Source organism: Brachyistius frenatus, unplaced genomic scaffold, assembly GCF_029030835.1.
Source record: "Brachyistius frenatus isolate BFR_SWC_R1_liver_20210118 unplaced genomic scaffold, ASM2903083v1 Contig_3, whole genome shotgun sequence".
In the NCBI taxonomy this organism is placed as follows: domain Eukaryota; kingdom Metazoa; phylum Chordata; class Actinopteri; family Embiotocidae; genus Brachyistius; species Brachyistius frenatus.
In genome coordinates, this window is record NW_027210602.1 from 11,083,723 (window position 1) to 11,106,096 (window position 22,374).

At 39.2% G+C, this 22,374-nt stretch overlaps 3 protein-coding genes and 1 long non-coding RNA gene across 4 annotated transcripts in view; 3 read left to right on the forward strand and 1 right to left on the reverse strand.

The window, feature by feature from the left end:
- Positions 1–7,776, reverse strand: part of rab27b (RAB27B, member RAS oncogene family) — a 75,097-nt gene extending 67,321 nt beyond the window's left edge. The window contains exon 1 of the mRNA XM_069706500.1: positions 7,692–7,776. The gene's annotated coding sequence lies outside the window, so the exon portion shown is untranslated. The remainder of the gene's footprint in view (positions 1–7,691) is intronic.
- A 121-nt stretch (positions 7,777–7,897) lies between these two features.
- On the forward strand, positions 7,898–10,687 carry LOC138625527 (uncharacterized). The gene is made up of 4 exons (XR_011311240.1): positions 7,898–8,030; positions 8,626–8,737; positions 9,847–9,898; positions 10,383–10,687. It is a non-coding gene; the product is annotated as an uncharacterized lncRNA (long non-coding RNA).
- A 4,121-nt stretch (positions 10,688–14,808) lies between these two features.
- Positions 14,809–17,471, forward strand: LOC138625475 (E3 ubiquitin/ISG15 ligase TRIM25-like). The gene has a single exon (XM_069706424.1). The coding sequence runs from the start codon at positions 14,908–14,910 to the stop codon at positions 16,606–16,608; it is 1,701 nt and encodes a 566-aa protein (XP_069562525.1). The 5' UTR covers positions 14,809–14,907; the 3' UTR covers positions 16,609–17,471.
- A 529-nt stretch (positions 17,472–18,000) lies between these two features.
- On the forward strand, positions 18,001–19,894 carry brcc3 (BRCA1/BRCA2-containing complex, subunit 3). The gene has a single exon (XM_069706437.1). It carries the CDS (start codon positions 18,102–18,104, stop codon positions 18,882–18,884), a length of 783 nt encoding a protein of 260 aa, XP_069562538.1. The 5' UTR covers positions 18,001–18,101; the 3' UTR covers positions 18,885–19,894.
- Positions 19,895–22,374: the final 2,480 nt, after the last annotated feature.

Genomic DNA, 22,374 nt, shown 5'->3' on the forward strand with positions numbered 1-22,374 from the left:
ACATGCACTGTCAACTGTTGGACCTTATATAGACGATGTGTGTCTTTCCAAATCATGTCCAATCAACTGAATTTACCACAGGTGGACTCCAATCAAGTTGTAGAAACATCTCAAGGATGATCAGTGGAAACAGGATGCACCTGAGCTCAATTTTGAGTGTAATGGCAAAGGCTGTGAATACTTATGTACATGTGATTTCTTTTCTTTTTTTTTTCTTCTTTTTTTTTCGTTTTTGATTTTTAATAGATTTGCAAAAATTTCAAAATAAAATTATTTCACATTGTCATTATGGGGTATTGTGTGTAGAATTTTGAGGGGAAAAATGAATTTAATCCATTTTGGAAAAAGGCTGTAATATAACAAAATGTGGAAAAAGTGAAGCGCTGTGAATACTTTCCGGATGCACTGTATTACAAACCTAAAGAACTAAGTCTGCAAGATTCTGGACAAAATGAGAAACACTTTTTTTTTCTAAGAATTGAGATCAAGTCCTTCCTCACAATATGGTTTTTAAGTACAAAGACTTATTTCTGTCATTTACATGATGCAGAAGAAAACTCAAAAAATATAAGTGTGTCTGACATAGGACCAGTATTGTGCCGAGTTCTGCTGGCCTGCCGAGAATTGGATGCACCTCATGAGATACCGCACCACATACTATGGGCCATTTTGTCTCCACAGTGTGCACTTCATACATTTTATACTGTCCTAACCTGAAATAACAGGGCATGCATTACTCTGCAGCAACTATCAGTTCTGTAGAATAAGGCATGCACCCCTTAACTCTCACTAAAGATAATTCAAATCAAAGTTTAACTGTAATCAAACGGTTTAATCACCACATACTTAATTTGCTGGGCCGCCCTGCCAACAGGACATCCTGCACCCCACCCCCACCCCCACTCTAGAAAGAAACGAAATACGAACATACTCATAGAACTGCAGTTACTTCCAATAACTACTATATATTTACTTAGTTCCTGTGCACCCGTTTAATTTCAGTTCAGAAGGCAGACACAAGTGAACATTACGTGAGTTGATGACAGCTACACTCCTTATGTGACTGTAAAAGAAGCGCAATAAAGCAATTACACTATCAATGGACAAACCTTGACCTCAACCTTGACCGCTGAAAACCAGATCAGAATATTAGCTTTTTTTTTAGGCACCCTACCTGTATCCACTGAAAGTAGTAAGGATGCTAATGCCATCACGCTAGCAGTCCAACCTGGAGCCGCATTCCCCGACAAGTAGTGTAGCAAAATCATTGCGACCCCGGAAAGTGGGGGTGATATATTGAAATCAGGAAACCTTGCAAATTTTAGATCAAACATATGAAGGAAATCACTGATAAATAAAGTTAAACTAACAAAACAAATGTGACCCTAAATGTTCAATAACTACCTCAGATCATTTATCATCATCATTGACAAACTTGATAAAAAAAAAAGATGATATTCTTTATAAACAGTAGACCTACCACATTGCAAAATCATTACAATCCGTGGCAGTTTTCCCTGTAGCAGTGTGCAGTTATGCGATGTACCGTACATGTATTTCTAAGGGGGAAGGCTGAACTCAGTGGTTCATCGAACCTACATCGCCACACCAGCGTAATCCTGCTAATGAGCTAATGCTAAACACATCAGCAGTTAATCAATAAGCAAAAGTAATACCATGTTGTTTAATTAACGAATTATTTCAGCTCTCTTTTAATACTAATCAAAGTGTGAGATACACTGCGATTTGGTGCCTTTGAGAACTAATATTGTAAGTGGAGTGGTGACTGTGTGTGTGTTAAGTGCTCAGACTACAGTTGAGCACAAGATTTGATTTAAAAAAAAAAAATTTAAAGATTAGATTTTGGAAGCTCTCATGTGTGTGGTGTTACACAGGTGAGAGTCAGGTTATCACAGCAGTGTTTGCTGACTTAGAACAATCAGAAACTAATTGTTGCTGTCAGCTCCAACAGATCACTGAGATATGATAATACTTATTTATTCTTTGCTGCTCTAGCTTAGGCAGCTTATTAAGTCTGTAAAAAAAAAAGTGTGGGTTCTTTGGTTCCAGCTGGCAAGTGAGATTTATCCAGATTACTTAAACTAAGAAATAATTACATAACAAAATATTAACTAAAACTGAATTCTCCTGACAGACTACTGCTATCTAGTAGAAACCCTATCTATGCATTAATCATTTTAAGAAGACTGAATCCTGCTGTTTCTGGTCAATACGCAGCAGGTGGGTGGCAGGAGCAGAGAAGAGGCACTGACTGAGACAGAGAAAGGCAACGAGCCAGAGGAAAAGGGCACGCTGTTTAGAGAGGGCTGTCCTGGAGCCAAAAGGTCACAGGGAATCATCAAAGCAAAGCACCCAACACACGTTCTGCAATTCTCTTTGAATAAACCTCAAAGGTACCACTGGATTTTCAACTTTAATCATGGAAACTGCTGATACATCTCATGAAATGCCATGAAAAGGGGTCCAGACATGAACATGTGAAAATAGATTCTGACTCCACACTATTGCTGCCTCAGTCAGGCTGCCATCAATCAGGAGTGCTCTGTGGGAGGACACTGTGGCAGGCAAAGCAGGAAGAAGGGAGAAACAGAGGAAAGTAGGGCTGCACAATTGTGGATAAAATGAGAATTACAATTTGCTTTGCTTAGAATTGAGGTCACAATTCTCTCACGATTTGTTTTTAAAACTCAATCAGATAAAAAAAGATTAAAAATAATCAGATTTAGTCTCTTGTCGCCTCCTATTAAACCTTTGAACTATTATTTTTCAACGTGTTATCTTTGTTTCTGTCAGTTTCTGGTGCTCTGCCTCATCTGGTGTAATAGTGGTTGTCTTTGAAAGTGGCAAATCCCAAAGAGGCAAGAATCCATATTGCAATTTTATTACGATTAATTGCGCAGAAGGAGAAGATTTTGGTTCAGAAAAAATGGAGAGGGTAAACTGTGCATGGATAAAAAGGGAAGAGTCAGTTAACATTTAGGCACGTTTCCTGTCCCAGGGGACGCAAGATGAATATAAATGGCGGTGAGAGTTTTAAAGAGTTCAGAAGAAACATTTCTGCTGTACAAAATTCTGTCTTTTTTTTTCTCGTTAAATAGTTTTACTTAAAACCATTTCTGGACATCACTAGCCTTCTGGACTGTTTCATGGACACTAGTCCCCATGATGTATTTTTTGGGGGCTGCCACAACCGGCTATCAATTAACAGCCAACTAAACATATTGATGCTGTCAGTAATGGTACACAGAGGTTTAGTGTGTAAAGAAATTCAGCCCTGGACTTGTGAATACAGACTGGACTGCTCACAGGGCAATCTCACACTAACTTTGCATGATAGACCAAACAGAGAAGTCCCGAGACAACTACCGTCAAAAAAATCTTGATGTATTTTTTGACAGTCCACCGGATTGTTTCTGGATTACTGATGGTCGGTTCATCCCTGATGTTATACTATTAGCTGCCTTTACAAGCAGTAAGACAGGCAAAAAAAACTACAGACAGTTTGTATTTACGGTTTATGATACACAGGCAGGCCACAACTCTCTTGCTTTTACTTTACTTTTGATTATTAATTTGTCTATTTATAAAATCTGAACAAATGAATAGTGATTCTGAGGAAGCTGGGGCCTTTAGTGTGCACAATAACACCAGTAGAGATAACAACCCTATGAACCTGATGTAATCTGTAATCTCCATTACAAGTCCATCAGCGAGAAATCCAATTGGATTGATACAGGAGACATGAAACAATAAAGCTAGCCGCCTGCCGCATGACAGCGACTGTATTACCAAAACAATAAAGGCTACGTCCATCTTTGTTTACAAACAGATTTATAAATCAACAAGTACTCTTGAGTCTGCCTAAAGGACAAAAACATTTACTCTTTACTGTCACGGTGGAAGTGGAAGATTCTTGTGTGTCTGAAATATTATTTTTCATTCAGGGAAAAATCTGCATGAACACTTTACAGTGGATTTACTGTAAAACAAGATGTTGGGGATAGAACCTTGTGGGAATGAAGAACAGAGGAGAGGCCTACATGAGACAAAAGCCTGACCACAGAGACAGAGTGCCTACAAACCCCATCAGGCTTTGCATTCACACCTAAGTGCGAAGTCTGACTTGGCTGAATATATTGGCCTTCTACCGGAGGGGAACCCACGAGCCCAGCAGGAATCCCATGTTGATTCCATGACGTCATGTGCCGGTTAAATTCCGAGGCACGCATCTACTTCACTCTCTTGCCTGATAGAGACCACCGACTCTCACCTGTGACCACGTAGAGAAGAGGGGTCACTCTCTTACAACTCGACCCAGATGACGATGAAAGGCACCAATCAAACATTCAGGTTTTTGTTTTCTTTCCCAAGTCTAGCCCATAGTTTATCACTCACTGGATGAGCCATGAGACTGTTGAGAATCCAGAAATCAGACACACGGAAGCTGCAGCTCTACATTAACTGCAGAAGTAAAAGGAACCGGATCGCAGTTTCTTCATGAAAAACAAGGGACCCCTTTTTGACCCAGGTCAACTTTGGCAGACAGAATAATACACAGCATAAATGCGGCAGCACAGTCCACTGAGAAGGAGAGGTAACCTGAGGTCTACCGATCTGTTAACTTTTTGTTACTGCTTGGAGAATGGAAATCTGCCTGGTGCGGTGGTGGAGACAAAACAAGAGTCCAGCAGGGCTGACCACACCAAGACGGAAAGATCCCGGCAGGATCGGGCTTGGTCAGCTTGTTGAATTAAAGCCTTAAAACTGGGCTCCATGGAGCTGGAGTCTCTTGCGGGACACCAGGCAGTTCAAAAAGCGACCACACTGACATTCTCCATTGACCCTCAGCAAGCCTTGATTGGTCACAGAAGCTGACAAGCTTTCTATCACTTTTACAATATCAAGATATGCACAGATTAGCACTTTGAACAGATACAAAAACATTTTTGCAGTAACATTGCCTCATTTTATTAAAAGGTAGAATGCAACTACAAATCACGTTTTATTTGATTAATTCAACTTCATGTTTAACATTGCTTGTTGGCAGCTTAATTTATATGTATCAACAGTATAAATGGCAGAATAGAAAACACTTTAATGCAGAAAATTACACTGACAAAATTCCCAACAACATTCAGTATAAGCCATGCCCACTTTCAATGCAATACATATGTGAATACAAATTAATATTTTATAACATAAACTTTAGCGATATCGCAAGAAACAATCTTTTGATACCAAGTCAATGCCAAAATTCGAAAAATGTGACAAGATTCGTTTTTATTTTGTACCACAAATGCTGAATGCCAACAATGCTGAGGATACGAACAATAACAACAACATGTGGAAAGGCAATAGCAAGTGAAGAGGCAGCATCAGGTCCACTGTGCAAGAAGAGTTAGATGATCATGAACAAGTTATAGACAGCCCAATCCAAAAAGAGAAAAGACTTCAAACTTTCTCAAAGAACCTCAAAGACAGGCACCCACATCTTACAAGCTGAAAGAATAGTAGTTGATAACTTCCTATTAACACTATTTTGTCACCACATGTGTCATTTTGCCAGTGTGCACCAGAACAACGCTCTGACATTTTTATTCCTTCAAGTGAGGAAATAAAATGTTTACAGTTCTCATGATCTGTTTGACATTTATTTAATTTTTTAAGGGCTTGAAGATCCTATATAAAACATGTCATGCATGAGAGCCATTAAAAAAAACAATAGAATGGTCAAAGCTGTTATATTGATATTTAAGGTGTATTGATTGATTCATCATCTCAACTCAATGCATAATTTTGATTTGCTACCGTTTGCTATGTTGAAGTTACTGCATAATGCAGTAATCCAAATGCAACACTTCCAGTACATTTGTTTCAATTTTTTTTAACTCTAGCATTTCTGTTGTGAATCTGTTGCGACTGAAATCAGACAATAGCAATTAAGGTGAGAAATACATAACAACCACTGAAAATATCATAATTATACTGATGACTTTATTAAATTAAAGTGATGGAAATATACACAATGTATCTGATGATTTGTATTTAAACTGCCACACTTGCCACACACAACCTCGGGAACAACAACTTTGAGCGTGCACATGCCCACGTCACTACTACTTCGAAACATAGCACTTGTCCTCACAATGTTCTTATCCTGAATTGTTAACATTATTGTTTGTGAATTGCAGCCTCAGTCGTAATGCGCACACAACAATTAGAAGGGCAAACTTTGTTTGGCAAATGTTGTTTTAGCATATAACGTGAGCTAAGTGCTGCTCATAATGCCAGTAGGCTACAGTCAATGCCTTTCAGTTAGCACAATGTCCTGTGTCCTCCGCATTTATGCAACATGAAGATCAACAGAAGGCGCCAATTCTACTATGGAATGTAATTAAACCACTGCAGAAGACAAAGATGTAATCCTCCTTCATTTCAAGATGACGTGATTAAAAAGAAACCCAGTAAAACAAACAAAAGTCATCTAGAAAATGTGACATATTTGTTTCAAGTATTAATTACACAGATTTTCGGTATTCAAACCTCAAACAAACTTTTTCACCTAAGTTTCAAATGTAAAAGACTTTTTGCAATATTTCAAATTTCTTTTTCCACTTTGTATGATTAAATTGTAAATAAGCATGAAAACAGGTACTTAACCACTGCCATTAGATGCAGAACAACATGTTTTTGGAATCTGATAGGTGCATACAAGTGTGACATCACATTTCCCTATTGAGCCACACCCACTTTTTTTTCTTTTTTGTTTTTTCCCTCGTGGTTCAAACCAGTGACAGAAACACCAGGGGAAAAAAATTAATCAGGCGCAGAAATGTCTGTGAAACATCCAAACTGCTCAAACTTTTCGCAGATAAAAAGTGTTTACATGAGAAGCTGATTGAGAAAATGTCATTTTTAAACATGACATCTAGTAGTCTGCATCACTCATGTTGTGTGTGTGACAGTCAGGGTTCTAGTTCTTCCTTACCAAACTGTGGCATTGTGCGTGGGTCACTCTCATGATGAACCAGTAACGGTCAAATAGAAACTGTTCGGGCACACACTTTTGACTGAAATATCACTATTATACAGTACATAGCCTTTTCCATTCATTGGCGAGCTCCAAAACCAGAGGTAGGCCGTGGGTGTCCACATACGTTTGACCTCCAACCAAATTCTATCAATGAAACGCTTGACACATTGCGGTCACACACTCCCACCCCAAGACCAGCAGAGTGAAGAAGTACCATGTTGGCTAAATCGCCTTGAGACTTCTGAGGTGAGAAAGGGTATTAAGTGCAGACCATTTACAATGCATGTCACATAGCCTAAAACGCACATGCATACATACCCACACACACCCCAACCATAACCACACTGCACGAGAGAGCAGAATGCACGACATGTCACACACACTCACACGCAAAGCCGAAGCTGCAGGCTGTAGAAGACTGTGGTTCTGGAGGCTGCAGACACTTTGCTCCTGAGCAGATCCTCCAGCAGCCCCTGCGCCGGCTATGACTCATACCGCCTGCCAGTTACTGATGCTGGACACAACTAACACGGAAACCCACCGATAAACACGCAGCAAACAACCCGTCGAGCACCAGCACGACCCGAGCCTAACGGATGCCCCGAGAACATCTGCTTCTCATCTCTTTGACACTTACCTCTCTTTGACGTTACAGAAACAAAACTCAGATCTTCCTCGCAGGAGTCTGCTGCTGTTTGGCCAGCTCGTCTCCTCCTCCTCCTCCTCCGAGACGTCGCATCGTTCCCACAGTCCTGGTCGAGTGAAAATCCACGCAGAGATCACCAAAACCCGCCAGGAGATCAGGATCGGCGGACTGTTCGGGTGCGTTGTGGGCTGAGGACAGCTCGAGTGGACCTTTGAGAGTCCAACGAGTCTGATGGATGTTGCTCGGTTTCCTCTCGGGGTGGAGGTTTGACGCTCGAGCCTCCTTCAGGGACTCGTCGGAAACTCGGATTTCTCAGCTATTCAGAAACAGGCGCGTGTTTTTTTTTATCTTCTTCTTCTTGTGGGCTTCCGGCAGGCTAAGATGCCTTGCTGCACATTGCTGCCTCTCACATGTTGGGGTTAAATTGCAATTCGGGGTATGTCTAAGGCGTAGCCATGTTGGGGTTATAAATTCCAGGACTGCTTTTACAATCCTTGGCTTGGATTAAGAAGGTCTTCATTGTGGCCGTCTGTATCCCCATTAGTGATAATGTGGAGTGTTACTGAGCTCTTTATTCTTCATATACTACATTCCATAAGTAGGCTATAGCCTACATGTTTAACAGTTTGTTGTTTCCTGCAGGTTCCACACAGTCCACCTTCATGCTTGCCCATCTTTGCTAGATCCCATTCCAACTCACAGTGCCCTCAGTCAGGTCATGATTACTCTGTGTCTTCTCTAGTTGCCTCAGTAGCACCACACAGCCTTTACACTCTGTATTGAGAAGTAATGACGTCCCCTTTTTTTTCCCCCTTTTCCCACTGATTCTACCACAAAGCTGTTATGTTTTCCTTGATAATATTATGCCACTCAGACATACCAACACATACAATCAGATCAATGTCTTTCTTTTGGGCTATTTTAGCTGCCTTGTCTGCAACCTCATTCTCTTCTACCCCAACATGGGCTGGCACCCGAGGAACCCACCAAACCTCCAGCCTGGTTTATTTTGAAAGAACCAACAGCTCCACCATAAGGTCTGATTGCCCCGAGCTTGTTATCTTTCAGTGTTGTGAAGTGTTAAAGTGCGGCTGAGTCAAAGCATGTGACTGCCCTCCTCATCCTGCCATCCTCTACCCACTGTAGTGGCCATATAGAATAGCCTTAACTCATTTGTGTAAAATTAAACTCTGTCAGTCTGGGATGCAACAGGCAAAGCCTGATTTTCCAGTTTGGGGATCTAGGGTCCCTTCTGTATATATCTGGAGGAAGTGTTCCCAGTTGTTTTTTTAACCTAAAATCTATTTCTCTAAATCTATTCAATCCCAACTTTTCCACTAACTTGTTCAAATTGAAAATGACTTTTTTTTTCTTGCTTTTCCCTGTACCCCACCAGCCTGGTGCAAACCAGACCAATTTCACCCCCTGAATATGGGCCTGGCCATTTTCCATACAGAATTGTTTGCAGTTTTGTCAAAACCAGCTGACACGACTCTGCCACCACTGCAACTACCGTTGTTGAACAACGTTTTTCTTTTCACAGTACTGTACAGCTTATTTTTGTAGTTGTTTTAATGAACGCCGAGCAGCTTTACCAGGTGCTGACCGTTTATTCTGCGCTAAACATTCAGCGATTGTTTTCCAGTCACTGATAATTGAAAAAGTGTTAAAGCTGTGCTCGTCGCTGTCACCAGCCGCCCAATCACAATGAAGGACTGGCGGGACAAATGCGGTTAACCACTGACACTGGCCGCTGATTGGTCCACCCTTAAGAGTCGCTGTGCAAATGCTAATACAAGCGAAATTACCGGAATGTGTTTGCAGCGATGAAAAATGAATCTGTGACCAACAGTCGGCGCACCCAGGCTAGTAACCCCACTCCCATTCATCATCCATCATAACTCTTTGATGTCCCCTTAATTTAACTACATATTGCATTGCTAATTTTGCTCTCTGAATTACCAATCGTGTTTCTCCCATCCTTACAAGTAAAGCGTGGATTGGCGTTGTATGGAGGGCCCCACAACACATTTTCAGTGCTTTAGCCAAACGTGCTTCCATGTGCTTCTGGTGTTTTAATGCTGTTAAAGAACTATTTTAGTTGAGTTTTGTTTTAATTTATAATAAGTTATGTGTTATTTTACAGGTATCTGCCTTGACTGGCAGGGGTGAGGGTCACAAGAAGAGGACAGGAAGCTGTGGGTTGTCCCTTAGTTTATCTTTTGTTTCACCGTGTTTGAGGTGCTGTTAGGGGTGTATTGTTCACAGTAATATATCTCATTAATATTTAAAATTTCTTATATGACAAAAAAAAAAAAAAAATTCTGATCTGCTTTTTTGGAGACTGTTGCTCTGGTGTAACTGCAAGGTTAGCATTGTATGATAAGTAACCTCTAAATAATGCAATAACACTCCCAAATCAGAATTAGGGGTGTTTATGTTGCTCTTCCCATGATGCATCCCTTACATTGAATGAAGAAAGCTAAAATAGATTAAAAAAAATAAGTAGATAAAATAAAATAGATCGTTTTCAAGATTATGCAGACCCACATACCAAGGTCAGTTTGAGCTAGGTTCACACTCCTTTTTTATAGATAAACTTCCTAAAACTTTCACATTGTACAACCATTTAAACCAGGCTTAACCCAGGACAGAATAAACATTTTCCTACCCCAATCTTAGGTCTGGCCGTCCTGATCAGAATGTGATGTGCTCCAAAGCACCTGTGACTCTGGGAACAGACTGACCTTTAACATCAGGACTCTCTCCAAATTCCATATCTGAGTAAAGAGACACTTACCTATGATTCCAGAGGATTCATCTGTCCTAACAGACAAACCGTTGAGTTGATTAATCCTGAAAATAGACTATCCAAAATGTTTTACTGTATACTGTACTCCCTTTTTTCTCTTTAATGTGTTATATTAATAAATAATTTAAATTTGTCTGAAGTGTTTTATGTAACTGACATAAATACATTGTTTATATTTTGAGTCACTGTAGTCAATTATTTTTCACAGTTTAAAATATAATTATGGCGGTTTTGGAACAAAGCCAAGCCTTTCCAGCCAAGCAAATGGTAAATGGTCTGTACTTGTATAGCGCTTTATCACCTTTCGGTCTCAAAGCGCTTTTAACATGGTTAAACTACTAAACGCAACTTAAACTACTCATCATTGTTATTTTAAAAAATATATACTTTTATATTCCCGTTATTCACTTTGAATACTAGCTATTGCACCCAGCCAGCAAACTTTCTTCTTTTTTTTTTTTTTTATGATTCTGTTCAGTTATTTTTCAACCCAAAACAACACCAGTTGTTTTCCCAGTAGCTGTGCAGTCAATCTCCAGACCCACACCCAGGCAGTAGCCTACCAACAAAAGAAGCCCAGATGGGACCCCAGCAATGGAACTGAACGCCCGCAGCACAGCACCAAACACCAGGAAAGAGGCTTGTCCAGACCACTAAAGTATCATCCAGTAGGCATGATCCTTACAAGTTTACGCTGATCTTTTTGGGTTGATATCTGATTGCTAATTTAGCAAATTCCTAAATTTGTAATTTATCCATTATCTAAGGAACTAAATCAGTTTTTCACAGCGTCATCATTAATTTTCCACCATCACTCTCTGATAGTTCAATTAATTCTGTTTCATTTTATCAATAATTCATTTGAAGAAATAAATATTCATATCTATCCTTGGTGTAAATATTCATCGATAAATCTCTTCTTTTACACCCAGCTGTTGTTTTGTATATTTTCTGGAACATATCAGAAGGAGGTCGCGTTTATGGAGAGGTCACGGCTTCAGATTAACCAACTGATACATTTTGTGTGTTAAAATTAAATCTTTCTTTAATGTTCGGAAGGTGGTATCCCAAAAATCGTAACTACAAATATTCATGATTGTTGCTTGATACCGCTGCAACAGTGTCAGCCAGCTGACAGGTTTATATACCTGTCATAAATGGTACAATAACGATGACAAATCTATTTATGTATATCCATATATTAAAATAGCAATACTTGGCATCTATGTATCAATAGCATATTGCCACTCAAAATATTGCGATACTATGCTGTATTGACTTTTCCCTCACCCCTCCGGAAAACAACAAAATAAATAATCTTCATATGACCTTTTATTTTAATTGTTAACATATTGAAACTTTAAGTCAAGAAACAGAGAGTACAAAAATAGCCAAAAGTACACTACAAAAGTACACTACAATAGCCAAAAGTACACTACAAGGAACCCCATACAAGAAATGTACAGCTGATAATTCTTGCAGCAAGTGAAGGCACCATCATATGAGTATGGTAGATAGCCTATACATGTATCAAACTTGAAGAGACTTGCATCCTCAGGGTACTAATGCCTAAAGTGTAATTGAACATTCACTTTGGACTTAATGTTCAACAGGTGGAAACAAAATATTCTACAGATATGCAGATATGTTGCATGACTAAATAAAAAAGAAAAGAAGAGAAATTAAATGACAGAGATGTTGGATTGGATGCTGTAGCAGACAAACAGATGCATTAATCAAAAAACACTGACTGCAGAAGCATTATTTTTACAGCAAATCGGGTGGGCTTAAGGCGTGACAGCAATGCAGCAAGTTTACATGTGAATAATGGCACAACATTAAAATGTCAGAAAAAACATGGTCTACAGATAAATCTCCGAAAACCCCTGCATTGGAAATAGGTTGCTAGGAAACAGATTAATTTCCTGTCATTGCTTTATAGTAACAAACACTGTAACAGGAAATAACCTTGAGCTGTTATGACAAGTTATGCTTTGTAAAGTACACTGATGTGCAATCCTGGTGTGTTTTGAGTGACTAAATGGCCTCCTTATATTTGCACAGAGACCAACTACTGCAACTAGATTTACACTAATTCAAATATGTATAACCTCAACTGAAAAACAAAACCTATGTATAACATTTACATAAATTGTTAAAGTAGCTCAAAGAGTGATAAAGAAAAAGTGATAAAGTGTTTTTCAAAAAGTCTCATGAAAAGAATAAAACCAACAATGAACTGACCTCATAGTTTGTCCGTTGTTGTCCAAACACCATTAAAAACGTGAATGAGGCACTGTTGCACTGCACATATTCCTTCAATAACATACACACACATTGTGTGGTTTGTTTTGACTTTTGAAAAAGCATCAAATGTATATCAATCCACAACAGAAAATAGTCCACAGGTAATGTACTGTTTGCCACTGCTTAAGACATATTTCTTAAAAACGGCAATGTCCTGCTGTTTTGGTAAATTATTGAGCTGTTTTGTCACATTAAACTGCCAGATTTTTCAGATTTTTGTCTTCAGATAAATTCAGTGGGCACTGAGGAAAGAATTAATGAGATCACATTTTTGACTGCTGATTTAGTTTTTTAATGAGGTTTGTTGACAACAAGAAAATACATAGCGCTACAGAATAACACCAGATCTCTGTTTTTGAGCATGTTGTTATATCATTCATTATTTATTGATTTACTGCTATTGAGAATGTTTGTATGTGTGATCATGCATGTGCTGTCAAGTCACATTCAGAATCAAACTTTTCCCACAGCAAACTGTTGCCATGGAGATTTAAGAGTTCAGCATGTCATGTTTCTCCATTTCTTTGGTCAGGAAATATGGACATGGTTGTATCTGTTAAATCAGGTACTGAAGAGTATTACACATAGCCAGCAAAATACAGTATCTCCATATCATATGCTGTTTGTTTATGTCTAGTTTATGCTTTATTTCCATTAATCAGTATGAGCTGATTATCTCATATAATATATATAAATTCAAGCTATAGATTTTTTTTCCATTGATACTGTTGTTCAAACGTGGCATGAATGCAGGAAAAGGCACAGGCTCAAGTCAGGCAGATAAATGGAGTGATAATTCAGAACACTCATTCCCTTTAATTGGTCACCATAGATAACATACTGTTCCATTTTTCCAAGTTAGCAAAATAAAGGGTTGTAAGTAATGAATTTTTAGTAATAAACTTAGTGGCCCTGTTGGCTCTGCTGATACTTTGGAGTCATCTGTGACTTAGTACCGCTTTAGAGTAAGTTGAAGAGTATTAAAAAACAAACTGTTGGCTGATGTTGATGTTTGAGTGCCAATATCCCAGGTCTATGTTATTATTGTATCATGTTTGCTCATCTTTATTCCACAAGGGGATAAAATAATAAATAAAATAAACATACAATAGAATTAAAGAAACAAATAAACAACAGGACACAGAAAAGAAAGGAGGGAAACTTGGCTAAATAGAAAATAAGTAGCACAAAGTAAAAAAATAAGCAAAGGAGGACACCTGGTGATCAAACACAGATATGACAAAGAAGCCTGGCCAAACTGATGGTCCAGAAGTGTCAAATAGTTAATAATCACCTTTAAATCTGACAGGATGTGAGGTAATAGTTAATCCAGTGTAACCGGACTTTACACTTTAAATCAAAACCAACTTTTCATGTAATCTAAAAGAGGTTAAATGGATTTTCAGAAACCATTGAGTTATTATACTCTGCTAAAGCTGAACATCAATTGCAATTATTGATTTAACCAATGTAAACCATACAGTATATGTCATACCTGTGCGGTCAAATAATCAATGCTTCCTGTTATAAATCAACATGGGCACTGTTTATAAAAGATAAGAGCTAGGCATTGTTCCCGTTCTAAAGTCTGACATAACACAGTCCTGAATGGGGAGGGACTTGTAGGGGAGCTTGAAATAAGTAATGCAACAAAGGTGCTCCAAACAGAGGACTGGCTGAAAATATCAACGTATGTAACTCTTCATTTTGTCAGAATATGTTTTAATTCTATACCATTAGAGAAAAAGCGTTAAATATGACATTCTGTATATATGTTATGTTGAACTTTTATGCTTCACACAATAATTGTGATCACATGCCGCCTCTCTGAAACCACTCCTCTTCCTGGAATGAATCTGTCCTAACCCCAGTCATCTTCCTGTTTTCCGACACAGCCTGTTCCATTCAGTTCAGATGTTTCCTACTCTGTGCCTCTTCTGCAGATCTGACAGTGTCCGGATGGGTATAACCAAACATGTTGTGAAATGAATACCCTGTAATTCAGATCAGCAAGGAACCATGAAGAAAGAAAACTGAGCAGTGGTTTCGGATCAGTTTATCCTGTGTGGGAAAGTGAAACTATTTCACATGCAGTGTTTTTTTTTAGTTGAAATGACGCAGCAGCAAAACCTGATGGACAAGAAAAAACTCTGCTGTTCGATCTGTTTGGATCTCCTGACGGATCCAGTAACTATTCCCTGTGGACTCAGCTACTGTAAGAACTGCATCGAAGTCCACTGGAATGAAGAGGATCAGAAGGAAATCCACAGCTGTCCTCAGTGCAGACAGACCTTCACACCGAGGCCTGCCCTGGTGAAAAACTCCATGTTAGCAGATTTAGTGGAGGAACTTGAAAGGACAGGACTCCAAGCTGCTCCAGCTGATCTCTGCTATGCCGGACCTGCAGATGTGGCCTGTGATGTCTGCACTGGGAGAAAGCTGAAAGCTGTCAAGTCCTGTCTGCAGTGTTTGGTCTCTTACTGTGAGCTACACCTCCAGCCTCACTATGAATCTCCTGTATTTGAAAAACACAAGCTGGTCGACCCCTGCAAGAAGCCTCAGGAGAACATCTGCTCTCATCATGGTAAAATAATGAAGATTTTCTGCCGCACTGATCAGCAGTGTATTTGTATTCTCTGTGCCATGGATGAACATACTGACCATGACACAGTCTTAGCCTCAGCAGAACAGGGTGAACGGCAGGGAGAGATCGCAACAAGTCGACAAAAGATCCAACGAAGAATACAAAACAGAGAGAAGGAAATGAAGGAGCTTCAGGAGGAGGTGGGAGTGATCAATTGGTCAGCTGATGAAGCTGTGAAGAACAGTGAGAAGATTTTCACAAAGCTGCTCCATATTATCAAGAAAAGAAACTCTGATGTGAAGCAGCAGATCAGATCCCAGCAGAAAACTGAAGTCAACCGGGTCAAAGAGCTGAAGAAGAAGCTGCAGCAGGAGCTCACTGAGCTGAGAAGGAAAGACGCTGAGCTGGAGCAGCTCTCATACACAGAGGACCATGCTCAGTTTCTACGCAAATATTCCTCATTGTCATATCTTAGTCAGTCCACAGACTCACCTGTCATCAATATCCGTCACCTGCTGTACTTTGATGATGTGACAGCGGCTCTGTCTGAGGTCAAAGATAAACTACAGGGCATCCTTAGTGACGTATTGAAAAATATCTCGCTGACTGAGACTAAAGCGTGCATTTTGCTGCCACAAGGAGAACCCGAGACCAGAGCTGAGCAGTTACAATACTCAAAACAGCTCACACTGGATCCAAACACAGTAAACACATGCCTGGCATTGTCTGAAGTGAACAGAAAAGTAACAGTGATGAGTGAAAAGCAGTTATATTCCAGCCATAAAGACCGATTCACTGACATGTTTCAAGTCCTGAGTGAAGAGAACCTGAGCGGACGCCATTACTGGGAGGTGGAGAAGAGCAAATATGAAATTTCAATAGCAGTCGCGTACAAGGACATCAGCAGAACAGGGTATGAAAGTGGATTTGGAAATGATAACAAATCTTGGGCTTTGGAGTGTTTCACCGACACTTACGAGTTCAGACATAACAGAACCAGCACTTTTATCTCAGCCCCTCGGTCCTCCAGAATCGGAGTGTACCTGGATCACAGAGCAGGTATTTTGTCCTTCTACAGCGTCTCTGACACCATGACTCTCCTCCACAGAGTCCAGACCACATTCACTCAGCCGCTCTACCAGGGACTTGGTATTTTTGGTTCAGATGGTAGTGGAGCAGCTGTTGAACTCATACATGTGGTTTGAATCCACACCTTTAAATAGATTCAACTTACTTCATGATTCAGTGGTTGATGATTTGATTCATTTGTCATTTTAATTTAATTTGTGTAATGTATTCAATGATCAGGAAACTATAAACTGGACTTGTCCAATAATTACCTAAACATAAGCCAACAAAATACATATTACAATAGACATAAGTATGGGCTTTGACTCCTCAGTTGGTTCAGGGGAAGTTTGCAGTTGTTCTCCTTTATTTGAGAGCCCAAAATGTGGTAAATTTTAGACTTGTGAGAAGTGGGGGTGTTAAAAAAAATAACCTGCTCAGCATTAGTTATGTCATGTTCCATGGTAATACTTTCATATAAACATATAAACTGCTGTTTTGATTATTAAGAGAGAAATCCTCAATCAATTCATGGTTGCATATACAGTCATCCAAGAGTAGAGATGGGATTTGATCCAGAAAATTACAGCACATCAATGTAGCTCAAGAGTCTGTATCTGTACACTAATGAAGTCTGTTTTACAAAAGTATTAGCTTCAGGTGCAAACTTTGCATCAGATGGGCAGTTATGAGAGAAAGAAGCCAAAGTGCAGTTAATACATTATATTTCCTCTATATACATAATGTATTTTTTTTAATCATTTGTACAGTAAGGGGAATTGCTTTGAATCTGTCGTGATTTAACACATTCAAATGTTCATTCTTACTTGTGTTCTTTTATTTGAGTAAACATTTGCACTTTTATATCTGGTTAAAGTACCAAAAAAAACGTTATTTTTTTTTTTCAATGATTTATGATCATTGTGTACAACACGAAAATAACATTGCTGATAAACTTTGTATTGTCAGTTTGGCTTCCCTTGACTATGATGTTCACCAATGACTGCAAGGTTTGCCGTACTTAGGCTACAGGTTTAAGGTCCTTAGATGTATAGGCCACGTACACTTCAAGACATTCAAATCTCTTTGTAAGATTTATCTGACAGTTGTATAATGATTGCAAAACAATTTCATGCATTGTTATAAAAAACCAACAGTAATCAAATTTACCACAACAGTTCAATTTTATTATCATTGTAACTCAATAGTAATATAATTAATATGACTACTTTTACTTTTAATTTTAAAAAAATTATATTTAAATGCATGACTTCACCGGTCACCATCATTATTATGTAGGACAATTATTATTTTGACTTAGGCCACAAAATGATTTAAGAATTTATTACATTTTAAAAAACGTCGATTTACAAAATCACCCTAAAACTATTTTATTTAATGTGATTACATACAAAACATAATATAACATGGAAAAAGACTGAATAGCGTCCCTACATCGATTTTCTCTTTTTCTTAAACACTCGAAAGATAATGGGAACATGTTGTTAGCGTCACCAGCACGGAATGTTTTTGGTGTAGCACTTCCAAACACGGAAGAGAAACGCTACATCCCGCTCGGGTTCTGTTTTCGTCCTCTCTCCGGGCAGAACACTTACTTTAAGCAAAAACTATGGCAGTGAGTGCCGTCCACCTGGAGTCAGACGCCTTTCTGGTGTGCATGAACCATGCGTTAAGCACCGAAAAGGAGGAGGTGATGGGTTTGTGTATCGGAGAAGTGGAAACCACCCGAATCGTCCACGTACACTCAGTCATCATCCTCCGCCGCTCGGACAAGAGGAAGGACCGGGTGGAGATCTCCCCGGAGCAGCTGTCGGCGGCCTCCACGGAGGCGGAGCGGCTGGCCGACATGACCGGCAGGCCGATGCGAGTCGTCGGTTGGTACCACTCCCACCCGCACATCACTGTGTGGCCCTCACACGTGGACGTGCGGACCCAGGCTATGTATCAGATGCTGGACCAGTGTTTCGTTGGCCTCATATTCTCCTGTTTCATCGAGGACAAGAACACGAAGACGGGCCGCGTGCTGTACACCTGCTTCCAGTCCGTACAGGCCCAGAAAGGCTCGGAGTACGAGCGGGTGGAGATCCCTGTCCACGTCGTCCCCCGCGACGCTATCGGCAAAGTGTGTCTGGAGTCGGCAGTGGAGCTGCCGCGGATCCTGTGCCAGGAGGAGCAGGACACCTACCGCAAGATCCACAGCCTGGCGCACCTGGACCCCGTCACCAAGATCCACAACGGCTCGGTGTTCACCAAGAACCTGTGCAGCCAGATGTCGGCGGTAAGCGGGCCGTTGCTGCAGTGGCTGGAGGACCGGCTGGAGCAGAATAAGCAGAGCATGGTGGAGCTGCAGCAGGAGAAAGAGAGGCTGCTGCAGGATCTGGCAGCTCTCTGAGCCAGAGGACACACTAGTTGTACAGAGGATGGGAACATTAGGCTCTTCTTGTTCTTGCTGACCAGGCTGTGTTGGGTATCAAACCACAGAACGAAATACTAAGTGAAAGTGTCCCTAATGTGGAGTAGGGCTGAGTGCTAGTCCCTAAAACAAATAATCCAATATTTCAGGGTATTTAAGCGAGAACAATATTCTTGATAATATTACAACATTTTGAATCATTAATATCAAGAACATGGGGCTGGGCAATATATTGATATTGAATCCTGATGTGACACTAGATATCAATTTTAGATATTGTAATATGATAAGCTGCACAGCAAAGTGGTGTCATTTTCCGGAGTTACATGACTGTTCATAGCTGTTCTGTTATTCACCTTTTCCCTATTATAACCACATTACTGATAGTTATTTATCTAAAATCTGATCTGATCATGATATTGAGGTATCCTAATATTCGATTTTGTCCATATTGCCTAGCCTTACAAAGTTACACAATCGCAAAACAAAACAAAAAAGGGTTGAAGCTGTTAAAGCAGTCTGTACGTTTGGCAACAAAAAGCGCATTCAAGACGGTCTCATTTGGTCATTTGCAAAATGTAAACAAGGATGTATCACCCATCCACCTCTAATGGAAACTACTGCTTAGCTAGAGGGCATGCTGATGGTGTAAAAACATAAATCCCTGAATGAGATTCAGCTGAGCCTACTAATGGACGATAGATGAAGATAATGTGCCTTTGGACTAATTAAAGTGTCATTGTCGATACTGTATATGGAGGTTATGGGATGGAAGGTATGTGTGGGTTGTTGCTGTGTCACACCCACCACCTCTAATGTCATGTGATTCTTGTTCGCATCATTTACTGTTTATATGCTTGGTCCTTTTTGTTTTGCCATGTCTCATCCCAGTTTCCAAGAGAGCACCATTCAGATGTGACCAATGTGTGCTACTCCTCTGGGAAATGTTCAACTGTAAAATAAAACTATGTTTTGTGATCTTCCCCAAAGATACTCAGACTTCACTGATGCTCCAAAACAAAGTCTTTAGTTCTGAAATAACAGGGTCATAATACTTACTGTTGTAAGTGTAATAATGTCCTGTTTTGATCACTTATATTACACAATATTGATACACAGTATTTGTTGAGTGCAACTGAAACTATTGAGAGTTTTTTTATTTTCCTTGTTTTACTATTCTACATTTACAGAAATAATTAATCATTATTTTACAGCTGCTGGTCACACTTCATATGCAGTTTGAAGACCTTAGTGTTTAAATCTTATGTTTAACAGGACTTGCTTGTGCAAATGACCAATGTAGAAAGCTAAGCTATTATTCCAGCAGTTCTAGATTTGTGTTAGTTGAGATTTGGCGCCTAATGACAGAAGAATATTGTCACATTACCAGGTTTACTTGTAAACACAATACAACAACATCTGAGTCAAAGCCGGTCATCACTGGAGACTGGATACCAGTGTTGTCTAATATACAGTTATACAAGATAGTTATTATTCATTTGTAGTCATGATATAAACCATAAATGCAGTATAAGCTGCTGGAAATACAGCTTTCATTTGAATGTAGCTCTTTACTGCTTTAACCACTCTATTGAAACCTGCAACTTGACCCAAGAACAAACACTCTTCTTTCACTTATTTCTGAAATAAAATATATATTTATTTACTGACTGATTATCGGCATGTAACTATCTTTATATTACTTTTCTGAAACTATTTACATAGTTAAAGAAACAAAATTAAAAAAAAACTATGATCAACTATTCAGCTGTGATAAAAGAAACACTTGTAGTGCCATTAAGACTCAGAAAAAAAGAGCGGAAATATTATAGAAACAATTTCAATATACACCAAACATATTAACAATGGAGAATGCATAACAAGTACATGCTCAGTAATTACAATATTTCTCATGGTAATGATGATATTTAGACAAATTCTGGTTCTGACGCATTTATTGTATTGCTATAACGTTGAGCTAACAAAAGAATCTGCTTTTTTTTCCAAGTAGATTTAAATAAATGAATGAAGAACATTTTACGATTGTGGATACATTTATTGGTACCCTTCCTTGAAAGAAAGAAAGATACTACAATGTCCTATAAATGACTTTAAACTGGCAAAAGTAATCAGCATCTTTCATTCTTTGTTCCATATTTAATCAAATCTGACTTTACTTTTGATTTTCGTTTAAACATAATATTTTGAACAACAAAACAAACAAGAAAATATTTGATGGGACCCTTTAACCTAATGTTTTGTTGCCCAACCTTCAGAGGCAATCGCCGCAAACAAATAACGTCTGTAACTCAGTGGGACTTCTGCACCTGTTAGCAGGCAGTTTGGTCTCGTCTTCCAGAGCAAACTGTTCCAGCTGTCTCAGGTTTGAAGGGTGTTTTCTCCAGACTGCATGTCGCAGCTCTTTCCATAGATGTTTGAAAGGATTCAGATCAGGGCTCATATAAGGCCACTCCAGAATAGGAGGGCCTATAACCTGTAACTGAGACAGCTTTCTGACCCTGCGCAGCACATTTTGCTACAGAATGTCTTGGTAGTCTTGAGATTTATATGTGCTCGGCACAGATTTAAGGCAGCAAAATGGCCCTAAAACCAGAACTGAACCTCCACTACTTGAACAGAAGTTATGGTGTTCTTTTCTTGAAAAACATCATCTTTTTGTCTATGAATACAGAGCTGATGTGACTTAGTTTTGTCTCATCTGTCCAGAGGAAGTCCTCCCAAAAGCTCAATGGCTTGACAATAAGCATTTTAGCAAATTCCATTCTTTTTTCCTTTAAGTTTTTCTTTCAAATGTGGAGTCTTCCTGGGTCGTCTTCCACTGGTATCATTGCGCTCAAAATGCTGCAATCAGACACTGATGTACTTAGAACTTGGAATTTGGCATTTATTTGGAAGTTTTCCTTGTTTTTTTTTTGTCTGCCATTTCCACAGTCTGTTCAATCTGGAATCGATTTTCATCTTGCAGCCACATCCAAGCAACTTCACTCCAATCCCATTTATCCTAAACTTGCAAATAATATTTGCTAATAACTGTAGTCACAAGGATATCAAGCCACTTGTCTTAAAGCCTTTCCTTTTAAACATGCTTGTCTGAAATCGTCTTTCTGATCAGACCACTCTCTGCTTTACTTTCTTTGGTCCATGTTCAGTGTAGCGCACACAATAATACCAAACAGGAAAGTAACCACCTTTTTTAATTTAAATAGGCTAAATAATTGAATACAAGATTGAAGACATGTGTGATACTAATTGAAGAAAACAGTCAATTTAAAATATCAATATAACCCAGTTATTTCTCTTCTTATCTGGGTGTACCAACAAATCTGCCAAGGCCATTTTAGACTATTCTTTTTAGAAGAACCTGTTACGTATACCATAATATCTACCCACAACTGTATCTAATAATGAAGTGGATTTTTTTTTATTTTTTTTTTCCCAAAAAGTCATC

Coding starts and splice junctions, on each gene's coding strand:
- LOC138625475 (XM_069706424.1), top strand. CDS start 14,908: ATGCAGTGTTTTTTTTTAGTTGAAATGACGCAGCAGCAAAACCTGATG.
- brcc3 (XM_069706437.1), top strand. CDS start 18,102: ATGGCAGTGAGTGCCGTCCACCTGGAGTCAGACGCCTTTCTGGTGTGC.